The sequence below is a fragment of the Scyliorhinus canicula genome, chromosome 17 (genome assembly GCF_902713615.1).
Source record: "Scyliorhinus canicula chromosome 17, sScyCan1.1, whole genome shotgun sequence".
Classification (NCBI taxonomy): Eukaryota; Metazoa; Chordata; class Chondrichthyes; order Carcharhiniformes; family Scyliorhinidae; genus Scyliorhinus; species Scyliorhinus canicula.
In genome coordinates, this window is record NC_052162.1 from 93163956 (window position 1) to 93181094 (window position 17139).

General features: G+C 48.9%; 1 protein-coding gene across 6 annotated transcripts in view; it reads right to left on the minus strand.

Moving 5' to 3' along the window:
• LOC119951757 (sodium- and chloride-dependent neutral and basic amino acid transporter B(0+)-like) overlaps positions 1 to 17139 on the minus strand; it is a 232723-nt gene that overhangs the window by 83158 nt on the left and 132426 nt on the right. For 5 of the 6 annotated variants that reach the window (XM_038775089.1, XM_038775091.1, XM_038775088.1 and 2 more), the window contains 2 exons: positions 8135 to 8363; positions 4682 to 4807 (listed from right to left, as the gene is read on the minus strand). In XM_038775089.1, coding sequence (XP_038631017.1) covers positions 4682 to 4807; positions 8135 to 8363 — 355 coding nt within the window. The remainder of the gene's footprint in view (positions 1 to 4681; positions 4808 to 8134; positions 8364 to 17139) is intronic. The other variant, XM_038775087.1, reaches the window with a different exon arrangement.

The following is a 17139-nucleotide window of genomic DNA, read 5'->3' on the forward strand; positions in this document are numbered from 1 at the left end:
AGAGGTGAGGTCCGGGAGCTTCAGTACCTCAGGATAATTTGAGAAATAGTCAATAATCAACACGTAGTCACGATCAATCGCAGGAAAGAGGTCAATGCCAACCTTGGATCATGGAGAGGTCACTATGTCATGCTGTTGGAGCGTCTCCTTGCTCTGCACTGGCTGGAACCGCTGACAGGTAACACAGTTCAGGACCATGTTCGTGATGTCCTGGCTGATGACGGGCCAGTAGTCAGCTTGCCGGGCTCTGCGTCTGCACTTCTCGACGCCCAGGTGTGCCTCATGAATCTGGTGCAGCACCAAGCTCTGGAGACTGAGTAGAATGACAATCCTGTCCAGCATGAGGAGGATACCATCAATCACCATCAGGTCATCCTTCACATTGTAAAATTGTGGGCACTGCCCTTTCTGCCAGCCATTGGTGAGGTTGTGGATGATGTGCTGCAAGAGGGGGTCTTTGGCTGTCTCATCACGGATGAGAACTACCTTCTCATCTGTCGCCGGGAGTGTGCTGGCACACAGCTGCACCTGTGATTCGATGCGCTGGATGATCTCCAGCGGCTCACTGGGCGAGATGACGGAGCGGGACAATGCATCAGCGATGATGACCTCCTTCCCAGATGTGTATACCAAGTTGAAGTCATACCTCCTAAGTTTAAGCAGGATTCTCTGCAACCGAGGCGTCATGTCGTTCAGGTCCTTGTGGATGATGTGGACCAGAGGCCAATGATCCGGAACAGAGGCCTATGATCTGTCTCGGAATTGAACGTCGGCAGGCTGTAGACATAATCATGAAATTTGAGGATGCCGGTGAGAAGACCCAAGCACTCCTTCTCAATCTGTGCATATCTGGTTTCAATGGGCATCATGCCCTTGATGCGTAGGCCACTGGTGCCCAGGATGATGTCATCTCCTTGAAGCAACACCCCACCAATGCCATCCTGACTCACATCTGTGGATATCTTTGTCTCCTGGTCCGGGTCGAAGAATGCCAGGGCTGGTGCAGTGGTGAGCTTGGCTTTCAGCTCCAGCCATTCTGTCTGGTGTGCCGCCTTCCACTCCAAGGCAGTTGACTATTTTACCAGGTTGCGTAGGGCCGTGGTGTGTGTGGTCATGTTTGGAATGAACTTGCCCAGAAAATTGACATGTCCAAGAAGCGCAGCACCGCCTTTTTGTCCTCAGGGACCTTCATCGCCTTGATTTTGTCTGTGTCCGGGAGCTCACCACGCTGTGAGATCTGGTCACCGAGGAACTTGAGCATCGATGTGCCAAAACAACATTTGGACCTGTTTAACTTCGGCCGTTGGCATGTACACAGCAGAATACCTTCTGGAGATGGGACATATGTTCTTCAGGGGTCGTGGACCATATAATGATGTCGTCCACGTACACATGAACCCCTTCAATGCCCTCCATCATCTGCTCCATGATGCGATGAAATAACTCCGATGCCGAGATGATGCCAAATTGCACGCGATTGTCGCAGTATCTGCCAAAAGGCGTGTTGAAGGAGAAGAGCCTTCTGCTGGACTCTTCCAGCTGGATTTGCCAAAATCCCTGTGATGCATCCAATTTGGTGAAGAAGCGCGCGTGTGCCATCTCACACGTGAGTTCCTCCCGCTTCGGGATGGGGTATTCTTATTGAGATCCTTGGGATCAATGCAGATGCGCAGGTCCCCCCAGAGCTTCTTTACGCACAACATCGAGCTGACCCAGTCAGTCGGTTTGGTGACCTTGGATATGCTGAAGATCCTTGAGGTGTGCCTTCAGGCGCACTCTCAGTGGGGCAAGGACTCGTCATGGTGCATGCACCGCTGACTTGGCATCAGGTCGTAGCAGAATCTTGTATCAATACGGCAGCGTGCCCATCCCATTGGACACATCTGGACAATGGGTGAGGATGTAGTCGATGCTGGCCTGAAGATCCACATGGGAGGATGTTGTGGTGTAAACCCTTTGAATGAGGTTCAGCTGCTTGCAGGCGTGTGCACAGGGATGTCCTGTCCGGCTTAACAATTTCAAAAAGTGTAACCATGCTTGTATTTGTCGGTTGGATCCATGTAGGTGGCAGGATCCCAGTGCCGTGGTGGCATTCCCGTTGTAATCCAGGAGCTTGAAGTCAGCTGGAAGGACCGTGGGGGTTTCTTAATGCATCTGAAGTCTGCCTGTGAGAGGAGGTTGGCAGAGGCACCTGCGTCCAGCTTGAACTGGATGGGGCAGTGGTTGACCTTTATCACTGCTCGCCATTCGTCCTCGGAATCCACAGCTAGGATTGATTGGACTTGCGATGTGTCTGGTGAGGCATATTCACACATTGTAATAATGCCATGTTGGTAGGCGTTGTCCAGGCATTCATCATCTGGAACGATTGCATTGCCAGGATCAGAATCCTGTAGGCGTTGTTGCACACTCCCGATGCGCCGTCGTCGGAGTTGGGAGCGCTGGCTCCTGACTGGTGGTGCAGATCTGCACAGGGCTGCATAGTGGCCTGGCTTCCCGCAGTTTAAACAACCTCTTGCAGGGCAGTGTTTCTTTAAATGGGCGGTGCCACAGTTCGAACATGTCATGTCGTCGGCATCCTGACGCTCCGTGCGTCGTTGCACATGCACAGTGCGGTTCTCAGACGTCTGCACCTGCGCAGTGCGGGTTTCGGCCGCTTCACTATCCCGTTCACATCGCGCGTGCGTTGGGCCCCGGGAAGAGCGTGCGAAATGGCCACTTTTGTCAATTTTAAGGCGTTGCATCCGGGAGATGGCCTGCACACTCTCCACCTCACGGGAGGCTAGTTTATCATTTTCTGCTGTTTTGTACTGGGTAAAGCGATTTTTAGTGTGCTCATGCACTGTGCATGTTTCAATCGTGACTGGCAGGGTGAAATGCTTGATATTCAGTAACTGCTCTCTCAGAGGATCAGAGTGAACTCCAAAAACAATTTGGTCTCTGATCATGGAGTCAGTGATATCACCGAAGTTGCAGGATTGCACTAGCAGTCTAAGGTTAGTTATATATGAGTTGAAGGATTCGTCTTTACCTTGTAATCGCTGTTTGAATATGTAGCGCTTGAAGATTTAGTTGGTGTCCACCTCACAGTGGCTGTCAAACTTGTCCAGGATGGTCTGAAACTTTGCCTTGTCCTGGTCTTCGGCAAAGTGAAAGGAGTTGAATATTTCCAAGGCATGATCACCCGCTGCGGTGAGGAAAAGAGGTATCTTCCATGCATCAGACGCACCAGTGAGGTCTGATGTGTCGACATAAAGCTGAAATTTCTGCTTGAATGTCCGCCAGTTGGGACTGAGATTTTGGTGTCCATTGCAAAAACATATTACTTTAGATCTACCCATAGTGGATATTGAGTGAGTAGCTATGGCGGATATATGGCAAATATGAAGGGGGCAGTGGGAATATGGGAAGCATGGGAGATATGAGGGTGCATGATGTGGGGAGCGAAGGGACATGGGAGTTTGGATGGAGGCGAGGGTTGGCGGGGCGGGGGGGGGGGCAGAAACCTATATTGGAGAGCTGTTCCAACCTGCTAACCCACCCAGCTCCACAGCCCCGGACTCCTCTGATGCTGCCTCGGGAGTAAGAAAACCCAAATCCTCTGCCTATTCATGTCACTGAGACAACTTGATGGTGTGTTTGGGCATAGCTGACAGGTTTGAGTTTCCAGCATCAAGAAATGGGTCGACTCACATCTCCTAAGCCCAAAATGAAAATCCAGCCCCAAGCTTTGGTAACAATATACAGACGGATGATAGTGCCCTAATTTGATCAGATTGGGGGCAATTGTTTTCCTAGTGGGGATTATGTTTGATGACTAACAGAACCATAAGATCATAAGACATAGGAGCAGAATTAGACTATTCGGCCATCGAGTCTACTCTGCCATTCAATCATGGCTGATATGTTTCTCATCCCCATTCTGCTGCCTTCTCCCCATAACCCCTGGTCCTTTTATTAATCAAGAACCTATCTATCTCTGACTTAAAGACACTCTGTGAACTTGGCCTCCACAGCCTTCTTCTGCAGCAATCAGAAGAAATTTCTCCTCATCTGCTTTAAAGTGCCATCCCTTCAGCCTGAGGCTGTGTCCTTGGGTTCTCGTTTCTCCTACTAGTGGAAACATCCTCTCCACATTCACCTTTTTCTAGTCTAGGCATCTGAGTATTCTGTAAGTTTCAATGAGATCCCCTCATATCCTTCTAAACTCCATTGGGTACAGACCCAGAGTCCTCAACCGCTCCTCATATAATAAATCTTTCATTCCGGGGTTCATTCTTGTGAACCACCTCTGGACCAACTCTGGGGCTAGCACATCCTTCCTTAGATACAAGCCCAAAACTGCTCACAATATTCCAAATGGGGTCTGACCAGAGCCTTATACAGCCTCAGCAGAACATCCCTGCTCTTGTATTCTAGCTCTCTTGACATGAATGCTAACACTGCATTTGCCTTCCTAACTGCCAACTCAACCTAGATGTTAACCTTCAGTTGATGATATATGACTTCTTACGATGGTTGGTGCAATTGTATTAAAGCTTCATAATATTACTCTCCCTGTTACTACTTGGAATGGCACAGATCTGGCTCACATACATGTTATGAAGAAACGATTCCAAAAACAGGCACGAGACAGTCACTTAACTAGATCTTGGTAAATATGAACAGATATGACACTTACCTACAGTTGCAATTTGGCTGGTTAATGCCATTGTGATAACCATGAGGTAAAATAAAACAGACCAGATAGGGGAAATTGGAAGATGAAGAAGTGCTTCTGGGTATGAAAGGAAAATCAATCCTAAACCTAGAGAGTGCATAACATTGATGTGGTGTTAATAACGATGATGAATGTCATAGGCTCAATTTATATATTGCTCAAGCCAGCTGTAATGGGGTGGTAGTGGATGTTGGTCTAGGTTACAGACCACTAACTGCTGTGTCCCTTTCTGCCACTATGTTTTCTGGGACCTTCTGCCAGAGAACCAACAGCTGGCGTCAGAATCAGCCAGGCACCTTCCATGCACATGCAAATCACGGCTCCAGGATGTTCCAGGGAGACCAGGGAAAGCTAGAGCACTAACTCGCAGCATGGTCAGGAGGATCCAGCAATCAAAAGAAGCAGCAACCTCCTATCCATGGCAATAGGCAAGGTGGCCTGCCTCACTGCTCATCTGTGCTGTGGCCACCGTTAATATCTAACCCAATGTCTACTGGAAACATTGACTGCCGAATGAAATGAAAAATAGTCCCCTCAAAATATTTCTCCTTTTGTTTGTGGCATAAAAACTGCCATTAGGTTGAACATTAAGAGTGGCACTTAAGTATGGGATCTAAAAAAAAATCAATGCAAATAGAAAAGGGACATGCCGAAATTTTAAATGTCATCGTCATTTTGAATTCCACGTTCAAAGTAGCTTAAGAGAAGGGGGTCAGATTTTCCCCTCCTTGCACCTTCCCAGAATTTAGTCAAAAATTAGTAAAATGAGGGTCCTCAGGGACAGAATTCTAAATATAGCCTTCTATTCTCAACCCATGCCGCCTTCTCCAAGTTGGGAAGCGTGTCATACCGCAAAACCTTCCTCCCCAGGATATCAGGGTTGTTATTGTAAAGGCCTAGTAGAAATTAGAATTTCGCCACCCATGCTATTTTCATTGTGACAGATGAGATTTGGAAGCATATGAGAATTCCAGGTATGTCAGCCTGTAAACCTTTTGAGAAGCCTGTTAAACAGTCAGGAACCTCTTGACAGGTCTTGCCACTACTCTCTCGTATCCTGCATGCTCTCTTCATTCCCCTTCATATTCCCCAAGCCCTCTCATACTCATCTACCACCTGCCCGCTCATATTTCCAAACCCTCGACTTGCCCCTCATGCCTTCTCCGTACCCTATTCCCCTTCCATACCACTCTCATCACCCTCATCCTTTCTCGGTAGCCCCCATGCATCCTTCATACCAACTTTTCCACTATGTACAGAACAAACAAGCTACTTATTTGTATCAACAAGTCTTTGCAATCATTTATTTTATCCAACTAATAAGCAAACAGACTTTAAATATCTCCTTTTGAAAAAACGCTGCACTCTCCATCTTGTAAAAGTGTCAATCAGACAGCCATTCATCATAATAATGAATAAAGCATTAATCCTCTTAACACCTCTTAATCATGTCCAAAAACAAACAAGCATTGAAAAAACACAGAGAAAGAATAACTAAATAAAAGATCATAAATCAGTCAAACATGCTCACAATTTCTCCCCCTTCAGTTGTGTAAACAGACCCCTGCTGCACTAAACCAAACATTCATAATGGAGCATTCCACAAACAATAGATACCAGGTCATCTGTTCCAACTGCATATGTTGGTACAGTTGCCAGGTATTCTCATTATGAATGCTTGGCAGAGCTCCGAGACTGATTAATTTACCCAGACCTGTAGGCAATGGAAGAAGTAATCAAGTCAAAGTCTAATCAGAATTTTGTTTTAAGATTTAGTTTAGTGCCCTTTCCTTTTGAACTCCGACATCCATTTATCAATTATTTTAAGCTGCAAAAGCTGTTTTCAAAGATTTATGAAGTGCATTATACGAACCGACACCAACTTACATGAATCATTCCAATACTCAGTCACTGAGACAATTTTGGCCATAGCACATCTATGTAAACATTACCAATACAAGAAAAGGCAGCTAACTTCAGTTTGATCAAGATCTAGTCTAATTCAGATCCTGCGCATCCAATCTAATTCAATGTAGTCAACATCCAAACCACACCCATTCCATGATGGCATCCATTTTTCCTTACTTTTCTGAGAAGTGTCTTTAGGTATGTTTCTATATTAAACTTGATGGGTACGTACATGCATAAGTCCTTGTCATAGTGGTAGGAGTATACATGATATCTAAGAAATATGAACTATATAATTTTACCATGGCTGATAAAACATTATACATTCCCCTTATCCAGCAGAGAGCATATATGACAGTATGTATCCAAACCAGTACCTGACTGAACTTGTTCAGATTGTTCTGGTGGAGAGGAGGGGAGAGGAGTTTTTGTCCCAGAGAAAATCACTGTGGGATTAGTTGGAGCTATGATCAAGGCATGGAAGGTGGTAGGTAAAAAATATTAGCATTTTGGTAGACTGGCCCCATTGCCCAGTGCTTCCATTCGGGTCCGCCATCAAACACCAAAGGGTTTATATTCAGTTTCACCACCTGAATAGGACTGAGTCCCCTGCCTGTTATAGAACGTTATCAGTGAATCCGACCATGAGATCCAAACTGAGCTCGGAGGGGCATAATCTTGGTAAATATATTATGTTCAAGCCAAAATTATTGGGGTTAGTGTAGCATAGAATCATGGATTCCCTACACTGCAGAATGAGGCCATTGGGCCCATCAAGTCTGCACCGACTTTCTGAAATAGCACCCTATCTAGGCCCATTTCCCTTGTACCCCCACCTAACCTGTAAGTCCCTGGACACTAAAAGGCAACTCTATCATGGCCAATCCAACTAACCTACACATTTTTGGACTGTGGGAAGAAACTGGAGCACACAGAGGAAACCCACGTATACACGGGGAGAAAGTGCAAACTCCAAACAGTTGCCCAAGGCTGGAATTAAACCCAGTTTCCTGGTGCTGAGGCATCAGTGCTAACCACTGTTCCACCATGCCAGCCATCTTTATAGCATCTTAATAGAATCATAAAATCCCGACAGTGCAGAAGAAGGCCTACCAGCCCATCGAGTCTGTACTGACTCTCCAAAAGAACACTCTACCCAGGCCCACTCCCACACCCACCCCCACAACCCCACCCGACATGTACATCCTTGGACACTAAGGAGCAATTTTGCTTGGCCAATTTGCCTAGCCTGCACATCTTTGAATATCTTTAACATTTAAAAATGTCCAAAGGGCTAGAGTGAACAGTCCCCTAACTTGCAGACAATACAATAGTCGGGGCTATCGTAAATTATTCTGAGAACCAGAGGCAGCTGGTGTGCTTTGATAGCAAAATGAGAAAAAAACATTGCAAAGGGAATTAAATATCGGTAAATCTGAGGTGGCATATCTTGGTTGTTTATGATTATTGTTAAAGTTGAGATAGATACTTTAATACTGCAGGTACCTGACTGTGAAATCTCTGAAACTGGCAGTTGATCAGCATAAGCCATGTGTCCAAGGGTGCTGAAGATGACAAATCCAATCAGCAGACTTGTAAAAGAATTAAAAACACCCACAACGATGGTATCTGAGTAACAGTCATTGTGGAATTTATTGTAGGATGACAGTGCTGTTACGCCCCCCATGGACACCGACAGGGAATATAAAATTTGTGATGCAGCATCTTTCCAAACCTAATAAAATGCAAGATAGAGTTTATTAGCAGAGGCAGCCTCTTTCTGGGCTCCTTCGCGACGGTTTCACATTTTCTAATATTTTGCTGTCTGCTTTCCCCTCCGACCCCACCGTCCCCGCCCCCCCCCCCCCCCCCAACCCCCCGCTCCCCCACACCACTTGTAAAGCAATTAACTTGCCCAGTTTCAGTATCATGTTCACCATCTAGTATCCTGGTCATATGACCACTACCCATGCAGGCAACTGTGTCACATGATCATCATCCATTCATGGCCTGGGGCGTGATTCTCTGGCCTCGTTGCGCTCGAGCGGCATGGTTCAAAATGGTTAGCACTTGCTTCACAGCACCAGGGAGCCGGGTTCGATTCCCGGCTTGGGTCACTGTCTGTGCGGAGTCTGCACATTCTCCCTGTGTCTGCGTGAGTTTCTTCCGGGTGCTCCGGTTTCTTCCCACAAGTCCTGAAAGACGTGCTTGTTAGGTGAATTGGACATTCTGAATTATCCCTCAGTGTACCCGGACAGGCACTGGAGTGTGGCAACCAGGGGCTTTTCACAATAACTTCACTGCCTGTCTGCCCCACCGACCATAGTATTAATGTAAGCCTACTTGTGACACTAATAAAGATTATTATTATTAGAAAGGGCAACGAGGCCGGTGAATAGCAGAGTGGCCAAATACAAGAACTACCTAAGGCGCCAAACAATTTGCGATGCAACCGGCCCGCTCGCGTAGGCGAAACTGGGATCCCACCGTGAGAAACCAATTGTCACCATTTAAGCCCTATTTCCGTATAATTAGTGGGAGCCACCCCATATCCAACGGGCTCCCATGAGTCAGCAACCTCTCCAGCAAGTGGTTACGTTGGCGGCGACTAGTACCCCTTTTTAAAATCGTGAACCTGGCGGAAAGGCTTCTGTGGGGAGCCGAGGAGGAGCGCAGCCATTTTACTCATAAGCAAAGAGCCCGGGGCCCTGGGCTTGCCGCCTCAATGATTGGTGGTGTACGATGGTTGGGCTGGGGGTGGGCACCCTCGGCTGGGGGGGGGGGGGGGCACCCTTAGCTAGGGTGTGCCTCCATGGGAGGGGAAGTGGGTAACCGCACATGACTCCACCATGACAACCCCTGGATTGTGTGCACCTGTTCCGCGGGCAACCCTTGTCCCTGACCGTCTGCCTCACCGACCACCCATATCTCCCACCGACTGCTGAGGCCTCTGGCCGTACAGCTGAAGGCTATTGCTGAGTTGGCAACACAGGTGCATTCCCGTGGGTGGGCGGGCCATGTAGCATGGGGGAGTCATTGTCCAGCATCCCAATCAGACCGTGATGCCTGGATGCTCTGCCTGAACTCTTGGCACAACGTGGAGGAGGTGGACGCCCGCACTCTGTGGCTTTCAAGCTCACCCCAGGCCTGATCTTTTACGCCTTAGGATCATTCCAGGGCTCACACGGGAACCAGTGTGGCATCTCTCAGGCAACTGCCTACAGGTGCATCCGACAGGTCACGGATGCTCTGTTTGCTCAGGCGGAAAACTATATCAACTTTGATATGGATCAAGCCCAACAAGATGCCCGGGCATCAAAATTCGCCAGGTCCAGGGGCAGATAGACTACATGCGTGTCACCTTGAGTACACCAGGCCAACTGGGGGTGCCTTACATTAACAGGAAGGGGTTCCACTCCCTGAACATAAAGCTCATGTGTGACCACTGCAGTGATCTCTGTATATGCATGTACATAAGGGGTTAATGTGTAATCAGTAGCACCAGATGATCACCAGAGGGCAGTACCAACAGGGGTATAAAAGCAACCACATTGTGCCTCTCTCCCTCTCTTTTGGATGTACTGTGACCAGGGCAGGAGTGTGGATCAGGTCAGATGGTTAGTGTACTTAAACATAGTTACTGCATTTAGATCTAGTTAACCTTTCTGCTGGCATTGATATTAAAGTAAAGAACTCACGCAATTACTGTTACAGTTACTCAATAAACCTTTTGTTACTACTGGACGACTTCGAGTCTTTTTAATCAAGATACAGAAAACCTCATCAGCAACAGAATTGAGTAACATTTATTACATTCAGTAACATACACCACCTGCGGATCATTCACGTGTGTGCATGCACGACAGCTACATTCTGGGACAGCGAGATATCCCCCGACCTCTTTGAAGACCACCCCAGGATGGCTGGTTGGCTCTTGGGGGATAAGGGATACCCGCTGAGGACCTTGCTAATAAACCGGAGACCGAAGCGGAGACCCGATAGCCACTTAATGGGTGCATCGGAGACTCAAAATGTAGTTCTGATGCCCCGAAGGTTCCGGTGGTGCCCTGCAGTATTCTCCACCATCTGGCACAGCAGTGGGTGTCATGGTGGAGGTGGGGGACGAGCAACATGTGCCCACCTCCGAGGAGGAGGACTAGGATGATGAAAAGGCGACGGGCCAGTAGGAGCTGGAAGACCATCCTGGGATGAACCGGAGGGCTAGTCGGACGGGCTACAGGACAGGCGGCAGCGGCGAGAGTGCAGCAAGCCCAGTGGGCCAGGGAAACTTCATACCGCCTGCTTCACTTCAGATGTGGCTTGGTCAATCATCGCTACCTTCCCCACCACCCTCCTCCCCCACCCATTTCCCACCCATCCCAGGGTATGTTTACATCACTCCAGGGTGCTGGGACTGTGTCAGCATAATCAGCTGTTCACTATCGAGGGCAGGGGGGGGGGGGGGGGGGGGGGTGATGCTAACCAGCAGAGAGTTGAGCGCGGGCACTACTCAACCTATGCCATAGTCTGACCCCTGCCTGTCTCCTGAGTGCTCGTTCACACCCATCACGTGATCACCTGCACACAGTGTGCATGGGGGGGGAAATGCCTGGAGAGATGGGCCAAGGGTTCGGAGGTCGGCACGTATTGTGGAGGATAGCGACAGAGGCGTCATACTGGTTGTGGTGAAGGATTTTTAATGTTTCATAGGTGCACAACAATTTCCCACTCTCCCGATCATGCCGCCCTCTCTCCCCACCCCCCCCCCCCCACTCCTATCTAACCTTCGTTTTCTCCCCTCTCCCCCAGTGCCCTCAGTGATCCACAACCTGTTTAGCCTTCGTTGCATTAAAGCTGCGTGTAAGTATGTCCCAAGGATGCATATCACAGGTGGTGGCAGCCAGTTGCTTACCCCCAGGGCATTTGATGCCCTTGGTGGGCGGCACCCTCGAGGGGCTCTGGAGTCAGAGGGCCCCGGCGCACGTTGGCAGCACATGCACAGCCCTGCCACCATGTCCCATGTGCTGACAGCGAGACGCACCTCATCAGAGGGATGGAACGCTGGGGAGCTGGCGGCCACCCTCCCCAATCCGTGGAATGGGTCGGGTTGACAACGAGTGCCCTCGCCTCCCGCTTGGTGCCCATAGGGTCCTGGGGTTCATCTTGGGATGGAGGGGCAGCTGGTTCAAAGCCCGGCTGCTCCTGCATCATCCGGCTCTGCCAGCCCTGCCAGCTCCCTAATGTCTGCACCATCGTGTTGACACCCTCATCGATGCTCCTCAGTGATTCGGCTATGTTCTGCAGTGACTCGAAAATGCCCTCCCGCAACTGGCACAAGCTTGACCGTTCCCATCTGAGAGTGGACATGTCCCGCAGAACCTCATCAAGGTCAACCAGGTACTGGGTCACGTCCCCCAACGTCGGATATTCTTCCCAGGCCCTCAGCCATGGCTGTCAACAACTACCCCATGCCTTGAACACTTTTACTAATGCCGCTGATGTCGTGCACCAGGCTCTCCACTGCGATCGCCACCCTAGCAGTGTTGACCTTGGCGCTATGCATTGCTGGCAACATCTCCTGTGTCCATAGGCTCTGGCACTCCTCCATTCGGCTCTGGACCTGCTGGAGTGTCGCTGACATCTCCTTTGAATGTTGCAGCCACTCCAGAATGTCTCCATCAGCTCCCAGATAGCCTGGTCGATAGACTCAGCATCTGACTGGGACCCAGCTAGGTCCTCGGAATGACAGCTGATTGTGGCATTCATGGAGCTCTCCTCCGAGGTGGTCTCATCGGGGGGGGGGGGGGCAACCTCGATGGGCCGGTGCCATTGACTGGAGGACCTGCAGGAGAATGAACATGAGGTCAGTGGGAGGGATGGTTCATTCTGTATGGCAGTAACAAATCACATGTGACAGGTCCTCCCGGTGGGGCCCGGTGAATCCTCACCTTTGCAGCAAGCGCCAACCTTCACATTGGTGACCGCTCTGTTCTCGATCACCCCCGTCAACTCCAGGGCCCATTCATCGAAGGTCATGAGGATCCTTATGTCAAGCACCCTTCCGCCAGTCTGGGCCCTCTCCCGGCGATTGTAGGAGAGCTTCTCCTGCGAAGACACAGAGGGCATCGTTAGCCACACGCATGGTTCACAGTGGTGAAGGAAGTGTTGGGGAGATGGAGTTTAAAGGAGAGAGGAGTGAAGGTAGGGTTGGGGGCTACATGGAGGGCTCGGGGGGCGGCGATGCTCGCTTGCGTGTGGACATGTGTCGGCGGGAGGGGAAGGGCGTTGGTGTTAGCTCACCCGTGCTGCCTGGTGTAGGTTGTTGACTTACTTGCGGCCCTGGAGGCCAGTCCTCCTGGGCACGGTCCCCAAGCTGATGGCCACTGCCATTTTGTCCGAGGCAGTACTGGCTAGCTTGTGGCTCATCCTTCGGGACTCTTGGGGGAACAGGACATCCCTCCTGGCCTCAAACGCATCTAAGAGCCTCCCCAGGTCTCTCCCCAGGTCTCCAAATGTTGGGGCCTGTCATGTCGGCGCTATGGCTACAAGCTGAGTGGGGCTGGCTGTGCAAGTGCTGTTTCAGTGCCGCTTGACATTGTTAGCAGGGGGTCCCAGCGAATCAGCTGGCAAGCCTTCATTTGCAGCGTTAAACCCATAGGGTCTCATTAAGTGGACCAATCAACGTTGAATAGTGCTCCCAGCCTCATCGAGCCAAGCACCGGGCAGCTTGTGGTAGTTCCAGCTTGATACCACACTTCGAAATGTTTCTGGAGAATCCCGCCCCTAGTTGTTTTGTGCATCTTCACCCACAATTTTGTTTTCCATTTGGGGAACAGTGGAGTAGTGGTAGAAAGACACCTGAGCTGAATATCCAAAGCTTCTGTTCCAGAAGTAGGGAGGTTACCACTGTGCCACAAGACCCCATGTGAGCCTAGTGTGAGTGAATCAATAGTTCAGGAGATACAATCAAACTTCAATGCTGCCATCACAACGCTACCCCAGAGCGCAGTGGGTGCTGGGACAGTGATCAAATAAAAGGATGATTTTTAATTGTTAATGTGTTGAAGGGTTATGGAGAATGGGCAGGACAGTGGAGTTAAGGCCAGGAAGAGATCGATGAGCCAAATGGCCTAATTCTGCTCCTATGTCTTGTGAACTTATGAACGTATAAATTTATGAACATGCTCATATGCAGTAAGAGTTGCTGGATCATCATTGTGGTGATCTTTGTGAGGGATTTCCAGAATGGAAGGTGTAATGATCACAAAGATACACAAAGCTTTTTTGAAGAACGAAACTAATTTTATTAACACTACTAAATCTGAGTTCGACACTTATTCTAAATAGCAAACATACATGTAAGAACTAAATTACACTCACTAACACTATCTTTATCTACTAACTATAACAATTATATCGTAACTACCTCTGCAATTTTCACTATGAATCTTATCATTGTCAGCTCCAGATCTAGTCTCCTCCCCAAGCCCAAGAGCCAGTGCTATTTATAGTACTGTCCCTTAGCTCCCTCTAGTGGCTAGGCTTAACGTAACATTAACTCTTCACATGCTGTAAATTTGTATAATGTCACAATCATTAGACCTGGGATTTAAAAAAAATAATAATTTAAAGGATGTGGGCATTGCTGGCTTGGCCTGAATTTATACTTCTTCAGAAAATGATGGTGAGCAGCCTTCTTGAACCGCTGCAGTCCCTGAGGCATAGGTAAACCTATAGTGTGGTTAGGGATGGAATTCTACAATATTGACCCAGCCACAGTGAAAGAATGATGACACATTACCAAGTCAGGATGTTGAGTGACTTGGAAGAGAACCTCCAAGTGGTGGTCCCAGATTTCTTTTACCCTTGGTGTTTTCAAAGGAAGTGGTTGTGGGTTTGGAAGGTACTGCCTAAGGAATCTTGGTGAGTTCCTGCAGTGCGTCTTGTAGATGGCCGCCAGTGTTACTGGAGGAAGGAGTGAATGATTGTGGAAGGGGTAGCAATCAAGCGGTCTCCTTCCTCCTGGATGATGTCGTGCTTCTTGAGCGTTGTTGAAGCTGCACTCATCCAGGCAAATGGAGAGCATTCCATTACACTCCTGACTTGTAACTTGTGGTCAGGCTTTGGGGAAGGTCAGGAGGTGAGTTACTCACTGCAGAGTTCCTAGCCTTTGACCTGCTCTGGTAGCCACAGTATTTATACGGCTAGTTCACTTCAACTTCTGGTCAATGTTGACCTGCAGGATGTTTATTTAGTGACGGTAATGCCATTGAACGTCTAGAGGTGATAGAACATAGAACATAGAACGATACAGCGCAGTACAGGCCCTTCGGCCCATGATGTTGCACCGACATGGGAAGTCAAACTAAAGGCCATCTAACCTACACTATGCCATTATCATAGAACATAGAACAGTACAGCACAGAACAGGCCCTTCGGCCCTCGATGTTGTGCCGAACAATGATCATCCTACTCAAACCCACGTATCCACCCTATACCCATAACCCAACAACCCCCCCCCCCCCACTTAACCTTACTTTTTAGGGCACTACGGGCAATTTAGCATGACCAATCCACCTAACCCACACATCTTTGGACTGTGGGAGGAAACCGGAGCACCCGGAGGAAATCCACGCACACACGGGGAGGACGTGCAGACTCCGCACAGACAGTGGCCCAGCCGGGAACTGAACCTGGGACCCTGGACCTGTGAAGCATTTATGCTAACCACCATGCTACCATTCTGCCCATCATCCATATGCTTATCCAATAAACTTTTAAATGCCCTCAATGTTGGCGAGTTCACTACTGTTGCAGGTAGGGCATTCCACGGCCTCACCACTCTTTGCATAAAAAACCTACCTCTGACCTCTGTCCTATATCTATTACCCCTCAATTTAAGGCTATGTCCCCTCGTGCTAGCCACCTCCATCCGCGGGAGAAGGCTCTCACTGTCCACCCTATCTAACCCTCTGATCATTTTGTATGCCTCTATTAATTCACCTCTTAACCTTCTTCTCTCTAACAAAAACAACCTCAAGTCCATCAGCCTTTCCTCATAAGATTTTCCCTCCATACCAGGCAACATCCTGGTAAATCTCCTCTGCACCCGTTCCAAAGCTTCCATGTCCTTCCTATAATGAGGCGACCAGAACTGTACACAATACTCCAAATGCGGCCGTACCAGAGTTTTGTACAGCTGCAACCTGACCTCATGGCTCCGGAACTCAATCCCTCTATCAATAAAGGCCAACACACCATAGGCCTTCTTCACAACCCTATCAACCTGGGTGGCAACTTTCAGGGATCTATGTACATGGACACCGAGATCCCTCTGCTCATCCACACTACCAAGAATTTTACCATTAGCCAAATATTCCGCATTCCTGTTATTCTTTCCAAAGTGAATCACCTCACACTTCTCCACATTAAACTCCATTTGCCACCTCTCAGCCCAGCTCTGCAGCTTATCTATGTCCCTCTGTAACCTGCAACATCCTTCCGCACTGTCGACACTCCACCGACCTTAGTGTCGTCTGCAAATTTACTCACCCATCCTTCTGCGCCCTCCTCTAGGTCATTTATAAAAATGACAAACAGCAACGGCCCCAGAACAGATCCTTGTGGTACGCCACTCGTAACTGAACTCCATTCTGAACATTTCCCATCAACCACCACCCTCTGTCTTCTTTCAACTAGCCAATTTCTGATCCACATCTCTAAATCACCCTCAATCCCCAGCCTCCATATTTTCTGCAATAGCCGACCGTGGGGAACCTTATCAAACGCTTTACTGAAATCCATATACACCACATCAACTGCTCTACCCTCGTCTACCTGTTCAGTCACCTTCTCAAAGAACTCGGTAAGGGGCAGCACGGTAGCATGGTGGTTAGCATAAATGCTTCACAGCTCCAGGGTCTCAGGTTCAATTCCCGGCTGGGTCACTGTCTGTGCGGAGTCTGCACGTCCTCCCCGTGTGTGCGTGGGTTTCCTCCGGGTGCTCCAGTTTCCTCCCACAGTCCAAAGATGTGCGGGTTAGGTGGATTGGCCATGCTAAATTGCCCGTAGTGTCCTAAAAAGTAAGGTTAAGGGGGGGGTTGTTGGGTTACGGGTATAGGGTGGATACGTGGGTTTGAGTAGGGTAATCATTGCTCGGCACAACATTGAGGGCCGAAGGGCCTGTTCTGTGCTGTACTGTTCTATGTTCTAAGGTTTGTGAGGCATGACCTACCCTTCACAAAACCATGCTGACTCGCCCTAATCATATTATTCCCATCTAGATGATTATAAATCGTATCTCTTATAATCCTCTCCAAGACTTTACCCACAACAGACGTGAGGCTCACCGGCCTATAGTTACCGGGGTTATCTCTACTCCCCTTCTTGAACAAAGGGACCACATTTGCTATCCTCCAATCCTTAGATAGATAGATCCTGTCTTGTAGGAGATGGCCATTGCCTGGCACTTGTGTGGTGTTGTACAAATGTAACTTGCCATTGTCAGCCCA